Source organism: Camelina sativa, chromosome 1 (assembly GCF_030686135.1).
Source record: "Camelina sativa cultivar CO46 ecotype springtype chromosome 1, ASM3068613v1".
In the NCBI taxonomy this organism is placed as follows: domain Eukaryota; kingdom Viridiplantae; phylum Streptophyta; class Magnoliopsida; order Brassicales; family Brassicaceae; genus Camelina; species Camelina sativa.
In genome coordinates, this window is record NC_141880.1 from 967,248 (window position 1) to 990,910 (window position 23,663).

At 37.6% G+C, this 23,663-nt stretch overlaps 6 protein-coding genes and 2 pseudogenes across 12 annotated transcripts; 3 read left to right on the forward strand and 5 right to left on the reverse strand.

Annotated features, from left to right (window-relative positions):
- Positions 1-213: 213 nt before the first annotated feature.
- LOC104785723 (phospholipase A(1) LCAT3-like) lies at positions 214-3,464 on the reverse strand. The gene is made up of 11 exons (XM_010511025.3): positions 3,029-3,464; positions 2,726-2,817; positions 2,295-2,422; positions 2,071-2,206; positions 1,909-1,960; positions 1,723-1,823; positions 1,380-1,565; positions 1,119-1,276; positions 909-963; positions 685-738; positions 214-557 (listed from the first exon to the last, which is right to left on the reverse strand). Exons 1-11 carry the CDS (start codon positions 3,249-3,251, stop codon positions 393-395), a joined length of 1,350 nt encoding a protein of 449 aa, XP_010509327.2. The 5' UTR covers positions 3,252-3,464; the 3' UTR covers positions 214-392.
- A 193-nt stretch (positions 3,465-3,657) lies between these two features.
- On the forward strand, positions 3,658-5,511 carry LOC104786096 (uncharacterized). The gene is made up of 8 exons (XM_010511464.3): positions 3,658-4,130; positions 4,222-4,340; positions 4,429-4,489; positions 4,579-4,627; positions 4,765-4,819; positions 4,911-4,998; positions 5,104-5,222; positions 5,315-5,511. Exons 1-8 carry the CDS (start codon positions 3,959-3,961, stop codon positions 5,384-5,386), a joined length of 735 nt encoding a protein of 244 aa, XP_010509766.1. The 5' UTR covers positions 3,658-3,958; the 3' UTR covers positions 5,387-5,511.
- On the reverse strand, positions 5,417-7,997 carry LOC104785818 (uncharacterized). 2 transcript variants are annotated; one of them, XM_010511138.3, is made up of 12 exons: positions 7,794-7,997; positions 7,636-7,691; positions 7,489-7,522; positions 7,305-7,403; positions 7,076-7,224; positions 6,926-6,964; positions 6,726-6,818; positions 6,477-6,575; positions 6,192-6,293; positions 6,018-6,101; positions 5,876-5,941; positions 5,417-5,704 (listed from the first exon to the last, which is right to left on the reverse strand). In XM_010511138.3, exons 1-12 carry the CDS (start codon positions 7,927-7,929, stop codon positions 5,615-5,617), a joined length of 1,047 nt encoding a protein of 348 aa, XP_010509440.1. In that variant the 5' UTR covers positions 7,930-7,997; the 3' UTR covers positions 5,417-5,614. The 2 variants fall into 2 exon arrangements, with proteins under 2 accessions (XP_010509440.1, XP_010509507.1); XM_010511205.3 differs by having other exon boundaries at positions 7,781-7,946.
- A 1,306-nt stretch (positions 7,998-9,303) lies between these two features.
- On the forward strand, positions 9,304-11,087 carry LOC147949431 (uncharacterized protein At3g43530-like; annotated as a pseudogene).
- A 347-nt stretch (positions 11,088-11,434) lies between these two features.
- On the reverse strand, positions 11,435-15,089 carry LOC147949432 (uncharacterized; annotated as a pseudogene).
- An 809-nt stretch (positions 15,090-15,898) lies between these two features.
- On the reverse strand, positions 15,899-18,638 carry LOC104786283 (uncharacterized). The gene is made up of 12 exons (XM_010511680.3): positions 18,385-18,638; positions 18,224-18,279; positions 18,106-18,139; positions 17,914-18,012; positions 17,691-17,839; positions 17,516-17,554; positions 17,284-17,376; positions 16,952-17,050; positions 16,665-16,766; positions 16,431-16,514; positions 16,289-16,354; positions 15,899-16,173 (listed from the first exon to the last, which is right to left on the reverse strand). Exons 1-12 carry the CDS (start codon positions 18,458-18,460, stop codon positions 16,084-16,086), a joined length of 987 nt encoding a protein of 328 aa, XP_010509982.1. The 5' UTR covers positions 18,461-18,638; the 3' UTR covers positions 15,899-16,083.
- Positions 18,639-18,744: 106 nt separating this feature from the next.
- Positions 18,745-22,425, forward strand: LOC104786189 (U1 snRNP-associated protein usp106). 6 transcript variants are annotated; one of them, XR_015556591.1, is made up of 14 exons: positions 18,745-18,891; positions 19,263-19,315; positions 19,528-19,696; positions 19,787-19,850; positions 20,080-20,159; positions 20,255-20,402; positions 20,691-20,752; positions 20,836-20,898; positions 21,160-21,218; positions 21,356-21,396; positions 21,542-21,623; positions 21,706-21,740; positions 21,834-22,064; positions 22,153-22,425. XR_015556591.1 is itself a non-coding variant. In XM_010511577.3 (13 exons), exons 1-13 carry the CDS (start codon positions 18,745-18,747, stop codon positions 22,169-22,171), a joined length of 1,212 nt encoding a protein of 403 aa, XP_010509879.1. In that variant the 3' UTR covers positions 22,172-22,425. The 6 variants fall into 6 exon arrangements, 2 of the variants coding, with proteins under 2 accessions (XP_010509879.1, XP_087305808.1); XR_015556621.1 differs by having other exon boundaries at positions 21,359-21,396; XR_015556626.1 differs by having other exon boundaries at positions 18,751-18,891; positions 19,263-19,329; positions 19,420-19,696.
- Positions 22,426-22,658: 233 nt separating this feature from the next.
- LOC104786416 (uncharacterized) lies at positions 22,659-23,187 on the reverse strand. Its single transcript, XM_010511864.3, has one exon. It carries the CDS (start codon positions 23,016-23,018, stop codon positions 22,800-22,802), a length of 219 nt encoding a protein of 72 aa, XP_010510166.1. The 5' UTR covers positions 23,019-23,187; the 3' UTR covers positions 22,659-22,799.
- Between the last annotated feature and the right edge of the window lie 476 nt (positions 23,188-23,663).

Below are 23,663 nucleotides of genomic sequence, written 5' to 3' on the forward strand. Positions count from 1 at the left end.
TCAACAGAGTAATTTTGCATGTTTAGTTGGTGGAACAAATAGGCAAAAGGTATATTATTAAATGCATGATTCCATTAGCAGTTTTTTTTGTAATGAGGATAAAACAATGGTCATTTGAACAAAATCAGGAGCTGCTAAAGGATGTCCTGTTGTTAAATGACTAGTCTTTAAACGTTTTATTTGTTGTCTACACTACATTATAGAGAAATAATGTAATAAGAATTCCATATGCTTTCTTATTACGTACTACAATCCATGCACCAACATGTCATAACTTGCAATAGCATATCAATTTGATTACAATGATCACACTTTAATAACAAGAAGTTCTTTATTATTGAACTATTCAAACAAGATCCTTAATAAGTAAGCCTACCTACTAGGCTTTGGATTTAGCCAGAATCAACAACTTTGCGAGTCCTTAACTGTTTCCGTTTAGCCTTCTTAGACTCTACTCCTAACCATTGTTGGATCAGCTCAAATACTCTTTTATCACGGAGAAGCCCACGATGGCTACCGGAAACTCCTACGCTCGCAACTGCTTTAAACTGAGCAGCCTGCAAATAAAGGTTAGAAGAAACGTATGGGTTTTGTTAAGGGATCCAAACAAGTGACAGCAGAACCAGTAACAGATTTGCTTAACCAAAACCGAGAAACTCAGAGATGAACAAGAAAGTAGCTTACTGCAGCTGATTCGGCAGGTACAGTTCCATCTCCATCCACATATGTATACTCAGGCTGAAACAAGATTCAAAGATGCAGAGACTCTCAAATCAAACATGAAAGTATAATATTAGCTGAAAGAATGCCAAGAGATAACAAATCCAAGGTGGGACAGAGAAACGCAAGTTTTTCGATTTTTTACAAGGGATCTAACTACTCTTCTCAAGAAGAGTCATTTCACTCACCATAGTTTGACATATTTCAGACAAATCTTCAATCGGAGAAGTCTCTGTGCCATAACTGTAGCAGAAAAAAATACAGCTTCTTTAACGTGGCGAAACAGTTAGAATCGACCAAGAAACTTAGTTACGATGATTCAAGTGAATACTCCTCGTAAACCAACCAACAAAAAATGCCTCAGCCAATAGAGGCACTATGATAGTTCTGGTGCATACCAAACATCGAAGGGTGTATCAAGTGACACTCCATAAATGTTATAGAAGGAAACTCCATCAGGAAGTTGAGCTTTGTTGAGAATTTCTCTTGTACTAGCAGCCCAGTCGAGGATAGCAAAGTTAAAGGGTAAAGCTATCTTATTCCCACCGTAGTTTAGCTACAACACATAATTTAGATGTTTGATTATATCTCCAGTGACCAAAATAACATCTCAAGCCAATGCAAATGAGAAACAAAAGCTGAGTGCGTTGATTTCATACCTCGTTATTTTTCAGTGCACTGTTGAATAGATCAATACTCTCGATTAGGCCAAAAGATTCCAGTTCTGCAGAAGTATCATCGTCGTTTTCAGATATCTTCTTACGCCAAACTCGAATCTCTGGTTGCTTTTTCCACTTAAAATTAGGATTTCCCATCATCTCATATATAGATGGGCACTCAACCAACTAAAACCAAAAAAAAGAAAGAGAAAAAAAACAGATTCATCAGTCTAAAATAAGAGTTTCATGTACCCTGAAGAACTCAAATCTCACAAAAATCTAAATGCTTTTGTGTAACTCAAAAATATATGCCAGAACCCCAAAAATTTGGAGGGTTTATTACCAGTTGGTGCATCGTCCACCGTGACACAAAAAAAAAACTTTCTAACCCTTCCACAAATTGCACTCCAGTCAAGAGTGAATCATTAATGCACCCTGGTGCTCCTGTTAACCAAATCCAAGTCATTTCCAATGAAACTGGCTATATCTCTTATGAACAACTTTTTGGAAACGAGATAATTTGTATCACCTTGGAAAGGCGTTGCAATTGTAATCCATTTACTTACATACTTGGAAAAAGCCTGCCAACAAGAAAAACAGAGACTCACTCATTATCCTGTTTGAATAGGGGAATCTCATAAACATCAGCTACAAGCTGTCGAAAGATTATATTAGTTGGTGATTGTAATACCTCCGGATGAAGACACATGAAACATGAAACCATAAGTCCTCCCATTGAATGGGATATGATAGTGATTTTTCGGCCCCCTGAACATTTATATGCAGTTTCTAGTTTCTTTTTCAGACCTAGTATAAGTAGATCGATCCTGCAAGAATGATACAAGCAAAAACATCTTAAAAAATCTTGGGAACTACAATATCAAGTGAGACAGCAGTAAAGGTTTAGAAAATCACCTATTGCTTTGGCGGAAATCGTAACCATATCCGAATAACGTAGTCCCCTTCTTATAACCGCATCCAACCAACATTTCTATCATATCGTGGAAGTGGTAAACCTCCGTCAAGTGAAAAAGCTTCACAAACTAGAAAAGCAAAGTTCGTGATATCAGAGATATAACAGGTAAACGAGCTAACTCCAAATTTAGAAAGATGAAACAACTGAAACAATGAAGTAAGGGTAACCAAAAAAAAATACAATTCCAGCAAAACAGACACTGAGGTTAGACATCAAGAAAGAACAACATACTACAGACAAAAATGGTCGCACATAATGACATAAAGTTTCCCTTTAACATAATCCTCACTCCTAAACCTTTAAGAACTACATAGAAGTAGCCAGTGTACCGAGTAACAAGCAATTTTAAGGAGTGAAAGACCGATCTTACCCAGGAGGGATCTAGAATGTCAATTGCATAGAGTCCATGGTCATCACCAGGGATCACGATTTCAATATTCTCATCCAATGGCTCTGTATAACCTGCCAACAACAAAAAGACACCCATTAAAGATCTGATTCATAACTCACGTTTTTTAAACTCATAAAGATAAACTGATACAGTAATATAAAGTCCATGACTTCAAACTTAATCTAAAGTTCCAAAATCATCTCTCTGATAAAAGCTCAAATAAAGACTGTTACAAAGACTCAAAATTTACAAGCAAAACTGCAAAAAGAGAGATGAGATTACCAGTTTTGGGATTATAGAGAGACCAGACGCTCTGCTTAAAGGCAAGGTTGGCCAAAAATATCCGGACCCAAACCCGGATTTGAGACTTGGAATCCTTTTTCTTTGAATGCAGAATCGAGCCTCCAATACCAGAAACTAGAAGCACAGGATCACGATCCGCCACCTCTCCGGCGTTTTCATCATGGCCGTTAGTTCCCCAGCACGGACACGGAATCCAGTCCATCAAAGCGGGTAGGGTGTTTGGGTAGACCCGAGAGAATATTATTATTCAGTTCGGATCTTTCAACAGAGGTCAGGAGAAACATGGTTAGCAGTGGTGGGGCTTATCAGAGGTATATACTCCAGTCAGATCACTGAGAATATGCCATGTGTGTGTGACTGTGACACTCTCCACGAGAACCTTCACGTCTCTCCTTCTAAAACTTCACACGACACCGTTTGAAAACGAGGTCAAGGTCAAGGTTCTACACCAACACCACGAAAAAGCTTCACGTGCTCCTCACGTGTCACACCTTTTAGTAACCTTACGCCATTGCAAACGACAGCGTTTGGAAAACGAGGTCAAATTAACAATTTCGAATTTTTTATTATAACATCTCCTAATATTACAAACTTTAGAGTATTTACGCGATTTTTAAAAAAAAAAAAAATTATTTACACGAATTTTGTGTCTCTTTTTATATGGATTTTTGTAAATATTACAAGATACGACAAAATAAAGGCTCACGTGTATCGGTGTATGTAATTTAGTTTTGTTGGATCATCGTGTAGTATTTGCAAACTTGAGGGTATTGTTGTAACGAATATTTCTGAATTGAGGTTATTTTAACGAAATTTATTTGATTAAGGGTAGTTTAACGAATTTTAATTAATTAAGGGTAGTTTAAAGAAGAGGCGTATCGATTCACTTTGGTGTTTTTGTTGACGAAAATGGAGCAACCAACATCGCCGGGAACAAAGTCGGTGAATCTCCGTGAATGTATGGAATCACTTCTACGTTTTACTCTGCGCTCCCACTTAGACGAAACCGTTCCAAGTTTCGATCTTGATCTGACCACAGATTTTTGCCTTCATCTTCTTGAGGAAGATACAGATTCAACAGGTACGTTTTGCTAATTTAGTAATCAAATTATGAAACTGGAATGGTTAAGAGCCATAACTGAAATTTCTCAGAGATGTTTTTTAACTAACAGAAAAACCAGCGGTGTATAAGCTTCTAGCAAGAGCTCTGTCTGAATGTCTAGCCTCCGAGGGTGATTTGGAGAAATACAGCAAACTGTTTCATGGCTTTGGACATCATGACTTAGTTGATGTATGTAAACTTTGATATACGCATTAAAACAGAGTGGGAAAAAGTTTAGTTAAATTTTTTGGTGAATTGAAAAGATTCATTCTTTCAGATGTTAAAGAAGGTCAACTTTGAGCTTCATGTCCAAGAGCCTTACTTCACCCAATTGAAAGGTACATTTTCTGTTTACTTGCGTTGAGTGTAGTAGACAATTTAATTTGCTTCATCTCATTTTTATTTCCGGGTGTCTCTTGTTCGCCAGATGGTCTGAAAACTGTTGAAGGAAGATGTGCAGTGGGAGACTACATGAGGTCTGCTGTTTTAATCTTTTTGTTGATGAACCATCATCACATTCAGATCTTGTTTTTGTTCTTCCGGGTTTTAACTTCGAAATTTGTCTACTCAATACTTACTAGTCAGCTTTATGTTTCCTCCTTTGTACTCTCAGAATTAGCTCAGGGGCTTTTATTTTGTTCAATAAATGCTTGCTGCTTGAAGTTCAGGTAGTCCACTAATCGTTGTATCTCTATCAATTCTTCCTTGTGAGGTCAAAGACTATATACATCTCCTTATTAAACATTTTGATGAGGGCAGGACGTTCACCATTATACTTCATTCTCAGAAATGCTGAGACTGGAGGGTCTTGCCGAAGTTCTTCCTGGAGTTGAGAGTATAGAAGAAGGTTTGAAGATATTTACCAATTGCTACTTAAAACAACATAAAACGTCTAGAAAGCATCTCTTTCGCTATGTGGGCGTTTCTAACCTGAATGATGCTATATCTGCAGGTGTTAAAGTTTACCGAAACTTTTACTCTGAAGAGAAGGAAAGATTGAACGGTGTTGTAGCCATCCGTGTTGCAAAACCAGCTATTCAGCCTTATGCAGCTTTGGCAGGAGTATTGTCTGTGAGTTTCTGGCAGCAATTCAAACCCCAAAAGCTTTCATTAGTCTTCGATGTATGCATCATATAGCTTTCTTTTTGGTTCTTCTTTTATAGGAACTGAAGTCCACTGGGATCAGAAGTCTATTGGATGACATACAGCCGCAATTACCTTATAGCTCCATTTGAATTCACTTTGAGTGCAAAAAAACTTGGATATCTTTAAACTTTGGATATCTTTAAACTTTGGATGTTGTAAAACCAACGTGGATGTTGTATGTATCTTAAATACAGAAGATTACCATCGTTTCTTACTTATTGAGCAACTCACAAGGCAACAAATTACTAGTTATTTTAACAATCAAACAGACGCTAACATAAATACCAACTACATCTACACCTTTTAAATAACCAGTTTCAGTTTGTTTTAGTCTTCTCCCCGAACAGTAAATTCCATGAGTATGTGTTGCCTTTCTTTTCGGCGACCTCCACACGCTTCCCTCCGACCTACAAGTCATTCATTTTCATCAAAAGGTTGCCTTTAAGGGATAGTAAATGCCTCTGTTCTATCTTAAAATTCTCTAAGTCAAAAATGTTTCCTGTCACACGTTAATGGGAAACAAAACGAGATCTTATACCAGTAACTTCTGAAAAAGACAAAACGGATGAACTAAGTACCTTGTCCATGAGCCAGAAGCCAAGTGAAGGCATGTACTGCACTAGATACATCACGAGTAGTACCGGCTGATAAAGAGCGAAAAGAAGCTTATATAACTGCATCTAAACCGAGTGTAACATATGCAATTTGACAAAGAAGTACCTGATGTGAAATCCAAGCTTCCTTCAAGTTATGAGATGCAGCGATTATAGTCAGTTCTGCACATCGTTCAGATGACACACGCTTCTGTGTGGCAAAAGAAAATTCATGTATTAGATGCTTGAGTGGAGATAATAAGAGAAAGGATTCGGACACAATCATAATCAGTCAACCAACCTCAGGAGACTTCTTGTCTTCCGAAGTTGATGTTCCTGTACCATTTGAGGTTTCTATTGGACCAGGACAAACGACGGTAACCTTTATTCCCTTCTGAAAGAACTGAAACCATGCACAGATATTGTAAGTTATTCTACTTCTTTAAGGTGCTATTTTCATTAATTAGTAACAACGAATGTAAAAGAAAAAATCAAATTAGCAAATAATTTTCTATTGCGACTTTCAATAGTCATTTGCTGCCAAAATAATTAGCAAGAACCACAGTTTCTTTAACTTTCAACATACCTCAGAACGCAAGCTGTGGAAGTAGCCATGCAGAGCATGTTTTGAAGCAGAATATATAGCCTGTCCAGGTGATGGTACCTTTCCTGCAGCACTGCTTATCTATAGATTGACATGAACTATTATTCATGACATAATTATAATTTAGCTAGCGTGCAATAAAGGAAACTATGATATATATCTCAATCTTTCAAAATATCCACAAACATAAGGCACTAAACAAAAACTATCCCCTGGTTAGTCACCACGTACCACAACAAAATGACCGCCTCCTTGGTTTAGCATATGAGGAGCTACCAACTTTGTAAGAGTTATGGTCCCAAAGACATTAACATCGAATGTAGTCTGCACACAAAGTCAGTGATTAACCATAAAAGCCATACTTATCGTAGTACAGGCTAAGAAATCTCTGGCAATCAAAAATAATCTTGCCTATGCAATTAATTTAATACCTTGAGAGTTTCCTCAGTTGCATCCGATGCCTTGGATTTCTGCAAGAAAAAGTTATAATGATGACACGCCCTTAAACAACAGAAATAATAGCTTGAACTAAAAAAATTCTGTAGCTAAGACTCTCTATTGAGTGGATACAAAACATTTACCGGACGCTCATAGGCAGCATTGTGAACCAAATAATCAACACCAGCCCCAGGAAAAAGCGACACAGCTTGCTCTACAACATGTTTGAGAGACTCCTCGCCGCTAGCTAGATCTAAAGGCAAAACCTTTACATCTTCTGGTGCATATTTACCTAGAAGAAAACAGAGTCAGTGTGTCAACAAGAAAAGGTCAGAGTTCAAAAGCGGAGAGCTTTCCTTTATTCATTAGTACCTTTGAGTTCACTCTTAACCCGTTCCAGTTCAGCTTTATTCCTCGCGGAGAGAATAAGTTTGGCATCTAAATTTGCAAACTGTTTAGCAAGAATTTCCCCTGTATCCACCAATCATAAACAATGAACACGAAAACAGGATTCGAAAAATTTTATCCACAGATGATCCTAAAAAACAGGAGTTACCAATTCCACGGCTAGCCCCTGTAATCCATACAACCTAAACAAAACCACAAAATCTCTTAAATTAATGCTCAGAAATTGAAATAATTCGAAAACTCAAATCATTCCAACTAAATTTCCTTTTTTTTTTTCGTATATGAATCCTAATACCTTGCCTTCAATGGCTTCGCGCTTGACATGCTTCTTCGAAATCAGGGTGAAATCTCCTACAGAAAGCAAAAAGATCAATCCTTTTCGAACAGAATCTATAACCAGAAGAAACGAAAAGAACTTAACATTGCATTATAACTCTTACGAGTTATTAATACCATCGGCGAATGCGAATTTGAAGAGCAGACCGATGAGAAGAAGGAGTCCGAGAGAGACCAAGACTAGACTCAGCATTTTTCTCTGATTGAGGCAACGGCGAACGGCGAAGAACAAACAAGAGTCCAAAATTTTCATCCAAATAGTGTGGGTCCGCAAAATCAATATGTCAACGGAAATAAATAAAAGGGATAAATAATGAAACTGTTGATATTTGGGACCTGTATGCAATTAATCTTAAATACGTAAGTCTTCTTCTTACATTACATCCAATGCACAAAATTGGGACCAAAATCTAGTATATCCTTGCAATCAAAAGTTTATTCTCATATGCGAAAATAACAAACTATTTTTTTTTTTTTAAATCAAAAATGTGGTTAAAGACAAATAAACTTATATCATTTCTGTTATTTACAGATCCAACCACCTTATATCCACCCAAACCCACAAAATTCGGACAATCCAGTTGAAATCGGATCTTTCCTTTAACTACCCAACTTTTCGAATTCCTTCATTCACGACTCCACTCTCCCTCGTTCAATTCCCGTTAATTATTCTTCTCCCTCAAGTGCAACTAAGGATAACTCGATTCTGGGTAAGTTGAAATAGGTTGGGGGTTTTCGAATTTGGGTTATTTGTTTTTCAAAATCGGGTAATATGGGTTCCGATTTCGATAATTTGGTTTTTAATTTTGGGGGGTTTTGTTGATTTTTTTCATGTGTTGATTCCTCAGAACGTTGAAAGTCATCAGATTTTGGGGCGTTTGTTTTATGTTCAACTTGGTTTGTGGAAAAGCTTGGAACAAACGTCTGTTTCATCAGATTATGTTCAATTCTGATGAAACAAAGTCCTCAAAACGTTTGTTTCATCAGATTATGTTCAATTTGGTTTGTGAAAGTTGAAGTTGAAATCAGTTGTTGTTTTTTGTGTGCATGTGTGGAAGAATCATAATGGTTCGTACAAAGAACCCAAGCTATGTGGAAAAATCGAATCCCCCAGCAGATCTCGAAGAAGAAGCAACTCGTGGAGATGAATCAGAACGTGATTCCGATAAAACGGACTCAATTGAGAAGTCAAATGATAAGGATTCATCGGTAAGTATCTCTCCCTATATTGGTATAACCGTATAAGAATTCGTTCTAAAAAGTATAACTGTATAACTTAGTATAACTTAGAAAAACTTGGTATAACTAGATATGTGTCTTGCAGGAATCTGAGGATGAATCCGATGTAATGCAACCTTTGAGTATGTACTTTGATTACTCCCAGTATACGAAGCCTTTCAAGATGTCTGGAAAGTGTTATATTTCAGAGGCGGTAAACTTATTAGGCGGTCATCTTAAGGAAGAGGAGTTGGATTGGTTCTTAGGGCACCCACAGTTCAAGCATTTCTTCCATATGCCTAAGGATTCGAATCATAAGTTGATGGGTATGTGGATGTTGTTGCTTCGCACAGCGCATTTGGAGAAGAAAAATGAATGCTGGTTCATTGTTAATGGGACTCCTATCCGGTATTCTCTCAGAGAAATGACAATCATTTATGGGTTATATTGCCATCAGTATCCAAAATTCAAGGATGGTTTGGGCAGTTTAAATTTTGCTCGGAAGCAATTTAAAGGTGGACAAATAATACAATATGGAGATGTCAAAGCGAAGCTACTTTCGATGAAGAAACCTTCAGAGGATCGTTTGAAGATGGCCGTACTGTATTTTTTATCTAGCGTCATCATAGGGAAGAAAAAGGGTGGAAAGAATGCACCCTCTGTGGAGCCTTTCTTTCTTAGAGCTGTGGATGATCTTGATTTGTGTAGAACATTCCCTTGGGGTCGAATGGTATTTGATGAGAACATGAAAGACATCTTTCATTTGATGTGACACTTTGGTGGAGTTGTGGGTCCACAGTAGGTCTTTCCTAGTTTCATCATTCCTTTGGAGGTAATTACTAGTTTTCAAAATGTACAACTTAGTATAACTGGATCCAACTAAACATTGAATGTTCTTGTGTTGTGTGTAGCTTCTTGCGTTTGAAGCAATTCCTGTGCTAAAGAACACCTTCCGAGAAGACGTTTCTGATTCACATGCACACCGTAACTGTCCTCGGATGTGCAAGATGAAGTTTAAAGCAAGTAAGAAGAAAGGTTTTTCTTTGAAAGAAATATATGACCAACTTGGTACAACTAAGGTTAGTTATTCATATTCATTATTTATGTAAATTACTTATCAGATTCATTATTTATGTAACATTGGTTGATAGGAGATTGATAGTATGTTATGTTTGTTTATTTTGACAGGAGATTGATAGTATGTTAACTCCAACTCCTCGGGAGACACACCTTTTAGCCATGATCATAGATGAGGATGGTGGCTGTGATGATGCGGATGATCCAGTTGCTGATGGTTGGAGCAAACGTTTAATTGAAAAGCACAAGTCAATTTGGTTTGAAGAGCTTCACAACCTAGATGTGGCCGCCCGATCATTTGAGGCAAATCCGGTGATTGAGAATGTGGATCCGGATGATTGAGAATGTGGATCCGGATGATGTGGATCCGAATGATGTGGCTAAGGATGATGCGAATTCGGAGAATGATATGGTAGGAGGTAGCTTGATTCAGCTAAGAGCTAGCTTGATTCAGCTAGAAGATCTGGTGAAGAAGGGGTTTAAGGAAATCAACGAAAAATTTGATGACATGGATGCTAGGATCAAATCGGTGGAAACATATGTGAACTGGGAAAGAAATGGAGAAGGAGTTTTTCCAAGCGAGGAATTTGGTGCAAATGAGTGTGACGGAGTTGGTGCAAATGAGGCTATAGAGGAGGAGGATGCCGAGAAGGAGAAGGCCGAGAGGGAGAAGGCCGAGAAGGAGAAGGCTATAGAGGAGGAGAAGGCCGAGAAGGAGAAGGCCGAGAAGGAGAAGGCCGAGAAGGAGAAGGCCGAGAGGGAGAAAGCCGAAAAGGAGAAGGCTGAAAAGGAGAAGGCGGAGAAGGAGAAGGCTGAGAGGGAGAAAGCCGAGAGGGAGAAGGCCGAGAAGGAGAAGGCCGAGAAGGAGAAGGCCGAGAGGGAGAAGGCCGAGAGGGAGAAGGCCGAGAGGGAGAAGGATCCAATGGAGAAGGATCTAGTGAGATACGAGAGAAAAAAGAGAACAAGAGAAGGATCCAGTGGAGAACAACTTGGTACAAAGGTGAAGATTATAAGTAAGAAGGGGACGGGACCTTCTGTTGTCGTAAGGAGTCCTATTATAACAAGGCAGAAGCCCTCCAAAAAGTAATGAGCATGTAATCTTGTATGAGTCAGTATGTGAACTCTTTGGTTGTTTTTATGTTTTTTTGTTAATTACTCGGAATGCTTAACTAGGTACAACTCTGTTTTTTTAAGTACAACTCTATGTTTTTAAATACAACTTGGTTGGAATGTTAAAGTCAGTATGTGAACTCTTTGTGTGTTTAAGTAGACAAAATAACGGCAGTATGTGAACTCTTTGTGTGTTTAAGCAGACAAAATAACACACAAGAACAAGACAAATTACCGGCAATCGTCAAATGGAACCAGACAAACGATCCTTAGTTATACCATTACAAAGAACAAGTTTTACTTAGTTGTACTATTACTACGTAGTTGTACCATCTTCCAAGAACAAGTTCTACTTAGTTGTACCATCTTCCGAGACATACCACAAGAAGACATCCAAAAAAAACGAGAAAATAGATCTGCTTAATTTTCTTCATATCTCTACTCCTATCCATCTTCAGCTGTCTAACATCTTCTTCGAGGACACCCACTTGAAAATCTAATTGTTGTACTTCATCCACCAATGCCTCATCCACCCATTTAAATACATGTGTGTCGTTGACAAGCTACATAAAAGACAGAAATTAGTAAATAAATGTACATGATTATCAACGAATATTAGAATATATTTACCTTTCTTTGTGCTGTATACGCACAACGGTTGTAGCGACGACAAGGGTTTGAGATCGAGTGAGAGATTATCTCAACTACTGCCGAACCACAATGACATTTTTTTTGGATGCCTGGAAACTCTCGATTAGAGGAATTGCCACATGAGGTCCTCGATGCTCCAGAATCGTAGCTCATTTCAAGATTTGAGATGACCCAGAAATCGCAAACCCTAACTAGGAAAGATAGGGAGAGAAATGATTTTTTTTGTAGGAACCCAGAAATCGCAAGAGAGGGAGAGAAATGATTTTTTTTTTGACCCAGAAATCGCAAACCCGCCCTAGCATACTTGGCTTCAATTTTAATTTTTCAAAAATTGAAATTTTGTTTGGGACACATAAAAAACACGTGTAGCCGCCAATTTACACACGTGTAGCCGCCAATTTACACATGTGTAGCCGCCAAAATGCACTAGTTGTTCCAAGTTTTCAGATTGTACCGATCTTGACAAGTTGTACAATTCCAAATTTTTTATTGTTTTTAGTTATACCATGTCAAAACCCAATAATTTTAGTTGCACACATGGTTTACGGTTAATTGAGATACATTTACACATGTTCATGCGATCATATGTTTGAAAAGATAATTTTCTAAACTTTTGTAATTATATGTGGTTTACAACCACAAATGAACCCTTAAAGTATATGGTGTTTCATGGTAAACCTTGAATATGATGAAAATTGTTATGACAATTCTTTCTTTCAATTAGTTATATAATATTTTTGTTGTTAACAAATATCATATTTATTTTTATTTGAAAATTTATAAATAATAACTATGTTATTTTGATTTTTTTTAATTATTTTTAATTATAAAATTTTAATTACAATTTTTAATTATAAATAATATATATAATTATTTTTTTCAACTAACCTAAGGAAGATAATCACAATTTAACTGAAATAAGTTTTCCCATAAAGATAAGCAAACATGTCTATCAAGATAATCCACAAAAACAAACACACACAAATGACAATAGTTGTACCGAGGAAAAAACAAGTTTTACTAAGTTCTCCAAATAAGAAACTAAGTCCGAGAATCCTCACTATCAAACCAGCTCCTACTCGAATTTTTCTTCTTCTTCCTGCGTCCATGTTCTCCGGCTGATGGAATCCTTTTTGTTGGTTTTCTTCCTCTTTTTGTGACATAAAACTTAGGAAGAACAATCTTAGCACGTACATCGTCAGGGACCATCCACATAGACATGATAGGAACTGGATATATCGTCCTCGAATACCCCAATGTCCACTGCTCCATCCAATAGTACTTACTGCACAAGTCATGCAGTTGGATCTCATTACCAGCGTTCCTTGCTGCTTCCATCACAACAGCAATTGCATGCACACACAGATATCTGTCAATATCAAATTGTTTACAGTAGCACGTTTTCCTTCTCAGATCAACCACATAACTACTACCATCAACTCCAGTCACGATGTATTCAAGAAAATAGCTGTTTAGTTCAGTCACTGGTAAGAGCTTTGCTTCAGAACACCTTGTGTGCATCAATGTCTCAACAAAAGGAACTAGTTTCTGCTCTTTTGGAGTCTCTAAGGATATCTTCCTGTATTTGTTAAACCATTCAGCCACTTTACTAACAATCGCATCAATCATTGGTAATAATGGGTATGCCCTTGCAAATCGAAAGACACCATTGATAGATTCAACCGTATTAGTGGTGTCTATGTTGTATCTAGCTCCTGGAAAATAACATCGAGCCCATTTGTTCTGTCCTACATGATTATCAAGATAAGTACTTGCAGCTGGATACCTTCTGATAAAATCAGCATAGAGTTTCTCAAACTCAGGCTCTGTGTAAGCCTTAGCACATTCCATGAACTTCGTCGCAACTAAATCCCTGTTCACGTTTTTGCAGCTCAATTTAACATTCTGGGACAAATGATAAATACAATACCCATGATGAGATAACGGGTACACCGTATTTATTGACTTGATTAGGCTTTGATTTCTATCAGAACAGAAGACCAGTTCAGGACAATCTGGTACAACTGATTTCAATTTGCTGAAAAACCAGGTCCAACTTGTATCTTTCTCACCATCAACTACACCAAATGCAATCGGATAATGGTGATGATCCGGATCTTGAGCTGTAGCCACGATTAGTACTCCACCATAGACATTTTTAATACTTGTTGCATCAACAATGATCACCTTTCTCATAGCTTTGAAGCCTTCAATGCACGCTCCCAAGGCGAAGAACAAGTACTTAAACCTCTGTGCTTCATCCAATTCAACAAATGAAATTGTACCTGGGTTCATTGTCTGCAGCATGTGCATATAACAATGCACCAACTTAAAACTATCCATTGGAGTACCGCGAAGATCATATGCAGCTAGTTTTTTTCCTCTATTTGCGGTCGAGTAAGACACTTTAACACCAACTCTTGATTGAACCAAAGGGATGAGATTTTTGGGAGTTGGAGTGTCTATCAAACATGGGTAATCTTCACGCAAAACTGATGCAACTAAATGTGGTGTGCCTCTCCTTTTTCTCCTCATTGTACTTGTATCTGACCTCAAGCACGTATGCGTCTTGTTGTAAGTTCTGACCGAGAAACTGTTTGAATTCCCATTCCTCACAGCTCGTAAAGACCACTTACAACCCCTTTTAAATTCACAGCATTTAACCACAAACAACATAGTATCCGACTTCACAATAACAAACTCAAAACAGTTCTTGTGTGCAGCTCTTTCAACTAAATCTTTAACTGCTTGCTTGCTTTCAAATTCTTGACGTAAAGTCAAATCCAAACCATCTTCCCATTCACGATTTACAACTGGTGTGACCTCAGAACCTTCAATCATATCACAGTTATCTGCTATTGCTCGTTCTTCAGACTGTTCTTGATAAAGAACCATGTTCCCATCACTATTCTCCATCATCTCAAAACGTTCAGACGGCTCATTAGAATCAACTCCTCTACTTGAAATCAACTCCTCATTAAGTGAACAACCTACAGTCCCTCGACTTTGCTCATCCCCCTGATTTATTTCAACATCATTCACGACTTCCACATGCAAAACTTGGAATTGATCTGGATTCATTTCCAAATAACACATCAGATCATCGTCATCATGTATGTGTATCGGTCTCTTAGGATGCACTGATTCGGGAACGTAACTCAATTTCAGCTCAGTCATAGTTTCATCAACCTTCGCCTTTCTGCATATTTTCTGCACCAATGCAGAATAACTGACCTCTTCAATAGATGTCTCCATTCTAAGAGATTGATGAACTTTTTCTCTTGAAATCCATCTTAGTTCATTTTCCCTTGTTGCATAATATCCCCCGTAATCAAAAACGATGATTATCCGACGATTATTATTCATTGTGCCTGAAATAAAATAAAAAACTCACATTGGAACCTCTGTCGTGTAAATAGTATTACCAAGTTGTACCAAAATTGTATCAGTTGTACCCGTTTAAGTTGTACCAAACTATTACCAGTTGTACCCGTATCAGTTATACCTAGTCTACCAGTTGTACTACATCGACTCCACAAAATCACTATTTATTTCGGAATATTTTTACGATTCAGTTCGAATGAAGTGTTACAATCCACTTAGTATGCGACCCATTTCGACACTAATACAAATGAGAATAAATTGAATGAGCATTCAAGGTATATATCCTAATTGCTTTAGGATGAACCTCAAGAACCCTAATTGCATTGGTAAATAAATGTAAGAATATCACCTGAATCTTCTGCTTTGCTTTGCTGTTTACTTCAATCCCAATCTTTTGCTTTCGTTTGGAATCAAATTGATTTCTATGGACTCGATTTGTATCGATTGGAAGGGGGAGAGGAGCAAAAATGGGGGAGCGGGGACGAGGTCGGGAGAGAGAGGGGAGAGAGAAGGAACCCGATTGGTGGAGAAAAATTGATGGGATCCACATGTTTTTAGGGGTATATGTTGGTCCATATGTTGGTCAACCTTTGTCAAAGGGTACTTAGAAAACATAAGGGTATTGATGAATAAACTTTTGATTGCAAGGGTATTGTAGAGTTTGGTCCACAAAATTGTGTCTTCAATGCATGTCTCGGATGACTATACAGCCGCAATTACCTCGTAGCTCCATTTGAATTCACTTTTGAGGGCAAAAGAAAACTACTAATGGCGGTACCAACTACCAAGGTCAAGGTGTTTGATATCTTTAAACTTTGGATGTTGTCTGTATTTTAAATACAGAAGATCACCACCATTGTTTCTTACTAATTGAGCAACTCAATTGCTAGTTTTTTTACAATCAAACAGACGCTAACATAAACACCAACTACATATACACCTTCTAAATAAGTAATAATAACCAATTTCAGTTTGTTTTAGTCTTCTCCCCGAACAGTAATTTCCATGAATATGTGTTGCCTTTCTTTTCGGCGAACTCCACACGCTTCCCTCCGACCTACAACAAGTCATCCATTTTCATCAAAAATGTTTCTTGAAGGAAGCTTGGATTTCACAAAAACGAGATCTGATACCAGTAACTTCTGAAAAGGATAAAGGGATGAACTAAGTACCTTGTCCATGAGCCAGAAGCCAAGGGAAGGCATGTACTGCACTATATACATCACGAGCAATACCGGCTGATAAAGAGCAAAAAGAAGCTTATATATCTGCATCTAAACCGAGTGTAACATATGCAATTTGACAAAGAATTACCTGATGTGAAATCCAAGCTTCCTTCAAGTTATGAGATGCAGCGATTATAGTCAGTTCTGCACATCGTTCAGATGACACATGCTTCTGTGGAGCAAAAGAAAATTCATGTTTTAGATGCTTGAATGGAAATAATAAGAGAAAGGATTCTATGTGCCTACAAGACTATAGTGGTTAACGGAAATAAATCCAGATGACAACTTAACCACAAATCACAATCATGATCAGTTAACCAACCTCAGGAGACTTCTTGTCTTCCGAAGTTGATGCTCCTGTACCATTCGAGGTTTCTATTGGACCAGGACAAACGACGGTAACCTTGATTCCCTTCTGACAGAACTGAAACCATGCACAGATACTGTAAGTTGTTAGTAACAAGGAGTGTAAAAGAAAAAATCAAATTAACAAATAATTTTATAAACAATCTGGGACAGCTGTGAGTTTTCTATTGCGACTTTCAACAGTCATTTGCTGCAAAATAATTACAGTAGTAAGAACCACAGTTTCTTTAACTTTCAACATACCTCAGAACGCAAACTGTGGAAGTAGCCGTGCAGAGCATGTTTTGAAGCAGAATATATAGCCTGTCCAGATGATGGTACCTTTCCTGCAGCACTGCTTATCTATAGATTGACATGAACTATTAATCATGACATTTAACCTAAAGGAAATAGACAATTAACACATACAAGAATAGCTAATCATAACTTGACTTCTCAAGATGTGTATATGGTAAAATAATTATAATTTAGCTAGCGTGCGATAAAGGAAACTATGATATATATCTCAATCTTTCAACATATACACAAACATAAGGCACTAAACAAAAACTATCTTCTGGTTAGTCACCACGTACCACAACAAAATGACCGCCTCCTTGGTTTAGCAAAAGAGGAGCTACCAACTTTGTAAGAGTTATCGTCCCAAAGACATTAACATCGAATGTAGTCTGCACACAAAAGTCATTGATTAACCATATGTCAACAAGAAAAAACACTAAAAAAACCATACTTATCATAGTACAGGCTAAGAAATCTCTGACAATCAAAATTATCTTGCCTATGGATTTTACACAATTAATGTAGTACCTTGAGAATTTCCTCAGTTGCATCCGTTGCCTTGGATTTCTGCAAGAAAAAGTTACGATGATGACACTGACATGCCCTTAAACAACAGAAATAATAGCTTGAACACAACAACTCTCTAGCCTAAGACTCTCTATTGAGTAGATAGATACAAAACATTAGCAAGGAAATTACTCACCGGACGCTCATAGGCAGCATTGTGAACCAAATAATCAACACCAACCCCAGGAAAAAGCGACACAGCTTGCTCTACAACAAGTTTGAGCGACTCTTCGCCGCTAGCTAAATCTAAAGGCAAAACCTTTACATCTTCTGGTGCATATTTACCTAGAATAATACACAGAGTCAGTTCCCATCAAGTGTTAACAAGTGGAGATCTTTCCTTTATTATTCATTAGTACCTTTGAGCTCACTCTTAACCCGTTCCAGTTCAGCTTTATTCCTCGCGGAGAGGATAAGCTTGGCATCTAAACTTGCAAACTGTTTAGCAAGAACTTCACCTGTATCCACCAATCATAAACATGAACACTAAGTAGCCACAATAAAAGGATTCGAGAAAATTTATTCACAGATAATCCTAAAAACAGGAGTACCAATTCCACGGCTAGTCCCTGTGATCCATACAACCTGAACAAAACCACAAAATCTCTTATGTTAGTGCTCAGAAACTGAAGTAATTCGAAAACTCAAATCACTCCCACCTAAATTTACCTCGCCTTCAATGGCTTCGCGCTTGACATGCTTCTTCGAAATCAGGGTGAAATCTCCTACAGAAAGCAAAGATCAATCCTTTATTACAGAATCTATAACCAGAAGAAACGAAAAAGAGTTAAACATTGCATTAGAACTCATAGAGTCAGAGTTATTAATACCATCAGCGAATGCGAATTTGAAGAGCAGACCAATGAGAAGAAGGAGTCCGAGAGAGACGAACAATAGAGTCAGCATTTTCCTCAGATTGAGGCAACGGCGAAGATCAAACAAGAGGTCCAAAAATTTTATCCAAATAGTGAGCAAAATATGTTAACGGAAATAAATAAAAGGGGATAAATTATAAAACTACTGATATTTAGGGACCTGTATGAAATTAATCTTAAATACGTAAATCTTACATTACAACACCCGATGCGCACAATTGGATATTATTATTATCGTCTTCGATCAAAAAAAAAAACCCAAATCTCTCTCTCTGTTGGGGGGTGGGGAGTAAAGTAGAGAAACGAAGAGCGGAGATGGATGCGATAAGGAAGCAGCTTGATGTGCTCATGGGAGCAAACCGAAACGGCGACGTTCAGGAGGTGAACCGCAAATACTATGACCGCGATGTGTGCCGTCTTTACTTGTCTGGTCTATGCCCTCACGATCTCTTTCAATTGACGGTGCGTTCGTATCTCTCTATTCATACATCTTCGATGAATCCCCCATATGTTATTTTATTGCTGCTTTTACTAGAAGAACTCTTTGAGAAAGGGAAAAAAAAAAAAAAACCCTAATTTCACTTTTGAGCTGATCTGATTCTTTTGTGTTTCTGCGTTAGCTCGAGTTGATTACTGGTATATTTGATATAGTATTTTAGTAATCTTCAGCACTCCATTATTGGTTAGTTAACACCAACAGTGTCCAGTTTTGTATCTTCTTGGTGGCTTTACTATTCAATTGCCAATTACATAAGTCATTATTTTTCCCTTGTATAAATTTTGGATGTTTGAAGAATTACTGATCCTCCTTTTCACGTTTCTGTTGTTTTCAGAAAATGGATATGGGACCTTGCCCAAAGGTACACTCTTTGCAGCTTAGGAAAGAGTATCCTTTTTAAAGTATGTTTAGTATATTTATCTTCTACTGTTATACCACGAAGGCCACTATTGTATATGAGATTAGCTCTCACCTTGAATATCGTGTTCCAGGCAGATTGGTTACCAATAAAAAGTTGGTGTCACTGGTATGTTTAATTTAATTCTACAGTATCTTCTTGTTCTCTTTTCACTTCCGTGTTACTTTAACTCGCCCCTAAGATATCGAGAAGCAAGGGCAAAAGGTGTTGATAACTACGACAGGGAATTGGAAGATGCCATAGACAGGCTTATCGTTGAGTGTGATAGGAAGATTGCTAGGGCCCTTAAACGTCTTCAAGAAGAGGACGCCAAAGCTGCCATTGCCATTTCAGTCTCTGAAGTCACTCAGGTGATCATTTATTTTTGAAATTTTGGTTGATGTGTCTTCTAAGTTTGTTTGCTCAGGTTTGTTAAACCACTTACATCGTTTTAACTGCAGTCACCTGAAATTCTCGAGTTATCAGAGAAAATCAAAGAGAAGATGAAAGAAGCAGATCTGCACGGTAAAAATTAAAGGAATATTGCTCAGCTAATTTGCTTTGCTGTTTCGGCTTTTGAATATCTTTTTGTTTTACAAAGGATTGTTGTACTGTCAATTAAGAGTGTCTACTGGTTCGTTTGCTTATGTACAAATCCATGATCTCTAGATTGTATATTAATGTTTTTGCGAATGTCTGGTTATCTAACTTTCAGATGCCGGTAGTCTTTAAAAGTTATAATGTCTCTTTGCAGATCTTGAAGGCAAGATGGATCTTAAGATTAGAGCTCTTGAGTTAGTCGAAGAGATGAGGACCAAGAGAGCTGACCAACAGGTGACCTTGCTTTCACTATTTGTTTAAGAAGCATTTTTGCTTTTTAACTTTTACCTGTGGCAACTGGAAAATCCTGTGTCTTGTTTTTCTTGTAGGCAGTACTGCTGTTGGAAGCCTTCAACAAAGATAGAGCATCCTTGCCACAGCCTGTTCCAGCTCAACCACCATCTTCCGTATTACCTCCACCTGATCCTCGCACTCAAGAAATGATAAATGAGAAACTGAAGAAGGCAGAAGATCTTGGTAAGGAAAATAACCCTAATTTGTCTACGGTCATCTTAATTTAGAGCTCATTAAGTAGCCATTTGTAGTGGAATATTGAAACTGCTAAAATATCCATGGTCTAGTGTTCCCTGCCGGTTGGGAGTTTCCACTGGCTGATCTAAGATTTCTTGACCTATAAATTACTTAAATTGTATATACCTTAAGATAAGGAAATATCTTCCCTTTGTATGTTACTATACCTATGTTAAGGAATCGCTGGACTTGCCAAATTTTGAAAATAGAGTGTTTGGTTAATTGATTTGTTAGGTGAACAAGGAATGGTTGATGAAGCACAGAAAGCACTAGAAGAGGCTGAAGCTCTTAAGAAGGTGTATTCTCTTTCTTAAGCTCGTTATCTGTTCCCCCTACTTTTATTAGTGACTCATGGCTGTTGGGCCTATATCTGTTTCAGCTTACAGTTAGACGAGAACCTGCAGCAGATTCAACAAAGTACACTGCTGTTGATGTGCGCATTGTAAGTTAACTTCATTCTTCCCAATGAGGCCCTCAAGATTCCTTATATATTTATCAGTTTTTCGATTGAAAGAACCGTTGAATTGACTATGATAACAATCATATTCGAACGTAAATCATATTTTAACCTTTAGGTAAAGAGTAATAGTTAATATGGGTAGACCCGTTTGATTTCTTTCATAAAAGTATTATTTGGGACAGAAGTATAACATCTTCGTATCCGCCTGCTTAATGTGTTTAAACATTGGTTTCATCTTCTCAGACAGACCAAAAGTTGCGACTATGTGACATATGTGGAGCATTCTTGAGCGTCTATGACAGGTTAATTTCCTTGCTCAAACTTTCTGCGTTATTGTTTCCCTTTTGGATTGAAAGAGAAAAAAGCTAGAAATAGATTCTTGAGTTGCAAGTCGTTCAACTTTTTTGACTCCGGCTATTGTACCTTCTCCTTTCACCAGCAGGCTTTTTGGGCAGGATTACTTTTGCAGCTATAATAAATGTGCGTTCTTTTCTTGATTTTATTGTGCTTGAAGGATCTTACTAGAGATGAACTAATGGAGTTTTAACGTTAAGCTGTTCTAAAATGCTATCATGAAATGATTTAGCATTTGGTTATGCTAATTGAGTTTTTTGTGATGCTACAGTGATCGTCGTTTAGCTGATCATTTTGGAGGGAAGCTTCATTTAGGATACATGCTAGTCCGGGAAAAATTAGCAGAGCTTCTGGTAAAACTAATAACATAGTCTACTCTTTCGTGATGATGGATGAAAGCTGTATGTTCTTATATTTCTCCGCGTTTTCTTTCAGGATGAGAAGACCAATTCCCGCAAGGAAAGCGAAAGGTTAGGTTTTAGTTCTAGCTTCTACTTTCATTGTTTTTTACGGTTCTGAACTATTGAAAGTGACTTAATGATGAAACTGAAAACCATTCTTAGTTTAAAGGAACGGAACAGTAAGGAGAGGGAATCAAGTAAAGACCGAGAGAAAGAGCGAGGAACTAGTCGTGAACGTCGAAGAGATTATGATCGCAGGAGTAGAGAGCGAGATAGGCACCATGACCGTGATCGTGAACAAGACAGAGACTATGATCGGTCATCAAGAAGCAGACGTAGGTCACGCTCACGGTCCAGGTCCAGAGACAGACCAAGGGACTATGATCGCCACAGGTATAAAACCAGAGTCATGGTTTGTTTTTTATCCCTAAGAACTCAAAATCTTTCTTAAAAATGATTGTTTTCAAAATTCTGTGTGCAGGCGACACAACCGCCACTAGATCGGTCGTGCTGTTTAACAGGGTGTACAAGTTACACAAAATGGTTTTAGGATCATCACCGAAACTTTTTTTGCCTGCATGTATGTTTTTAAAGTTTGGTAGATCAGCTTTCAGAAAAATTTCTTATCTTTTTCTGTTACCACCTACTAAAAGACTTCAAAAACGCTGAATGTTTTTATATGGCTAGTTAGCTCTCTCACACCTGAGAGGCGTGTATTACTACAACACCATTATGGAACGTTTTTTTTCTTTTCTTTTTCTTTCACCAAATCAAACAAAACTATCTACCACGCAAATGCTTGATTCCGAAACTATCTATATGCTTAGACAAACAAAGCCTAGATTGCAAAATTATATGATTTTTGGAGTTACTTTCTTACCTCAGTTGAAATTTGTAAACTTATACTAGTCTCAATTAGTTCAGTTAAAAAGTTTTCTTCTCGTCTGATTATAAATAAACAAGGACTCTTGAATAACGACTTTTAAAAATTGAAAGCGGGGATTTTATTTATTTTTCACGTACATAACTTGGAAAAAAAGAAAGATAAGATACAAAATGATTTAGAAACATATAATATATAAGTAAATTACTCAGAAGTCATGAAGTGAGATCATGAAGTCATCATAATCATATGGGAATGGAACGAGAGACTTTGGGGTAAACATGGGTGGCCGGATGACCCATAATGCGGCGACCCTTTGCGTGTTTAAAGATATAAACCAAAGCTCCGACAGGCCATTCCACTATTCCAGCTGCTACAAACGCCACGAGCCCTAACGTCGGTCCTACCACTTTGCATCTACAAGGGTTTCCACCAGTTCCGCACTGCACGCATATCGGAATCATCGTTGGTTAAAAAGTTGATCAAAGCGATGAAATGTTTGTGGATGTTAAAGGGATATGATGTATGGAATATGAGTAGAAGTAGAAGTGGAAGATTATGGAGAGTTGGATTGTGATGTTTATATAGAGACTCAAGCGAATCATTTCACTCTCTTTATTAATTGTTCTTCTTGTTTTATCATAATAATATATTTGCTCTTAAATACGTAGGGTCGGTCCTTAGTTATTCTTATTTTTCACTTCAACACGTGTTGTGTTCGAGAGCTGTACATGTGCTTTTGAGGTCGATACGTGTTTTCTTCTCTCTTTAATCTTTATTAGCTCTGTCATCGTTTCCCAAGAGATCATTGGTAACCAAGCTGTTGATGACACGTGTAATATTTTCGAGGTTCTTCACCCAATGCACATTACATAGCACTAGCAGTAGCACATAGGTGGGTAATCTAGGGTCAAGTAGCAAAACCAAAAAGAGATGGGCCTAAAGTAGGCCGGAGTCAAAAGCAACCGGACCAATCCATATATCAGCTTAATAAGTCTACCCAAAATAGTTGAACTTATCAAAATGGAAGACTTGTTCAAAACCGAAGAACCTTTTGCACTGTAATGTGTATGATCTGGTCTCCACCATATGCATAGAGTGATGTATAG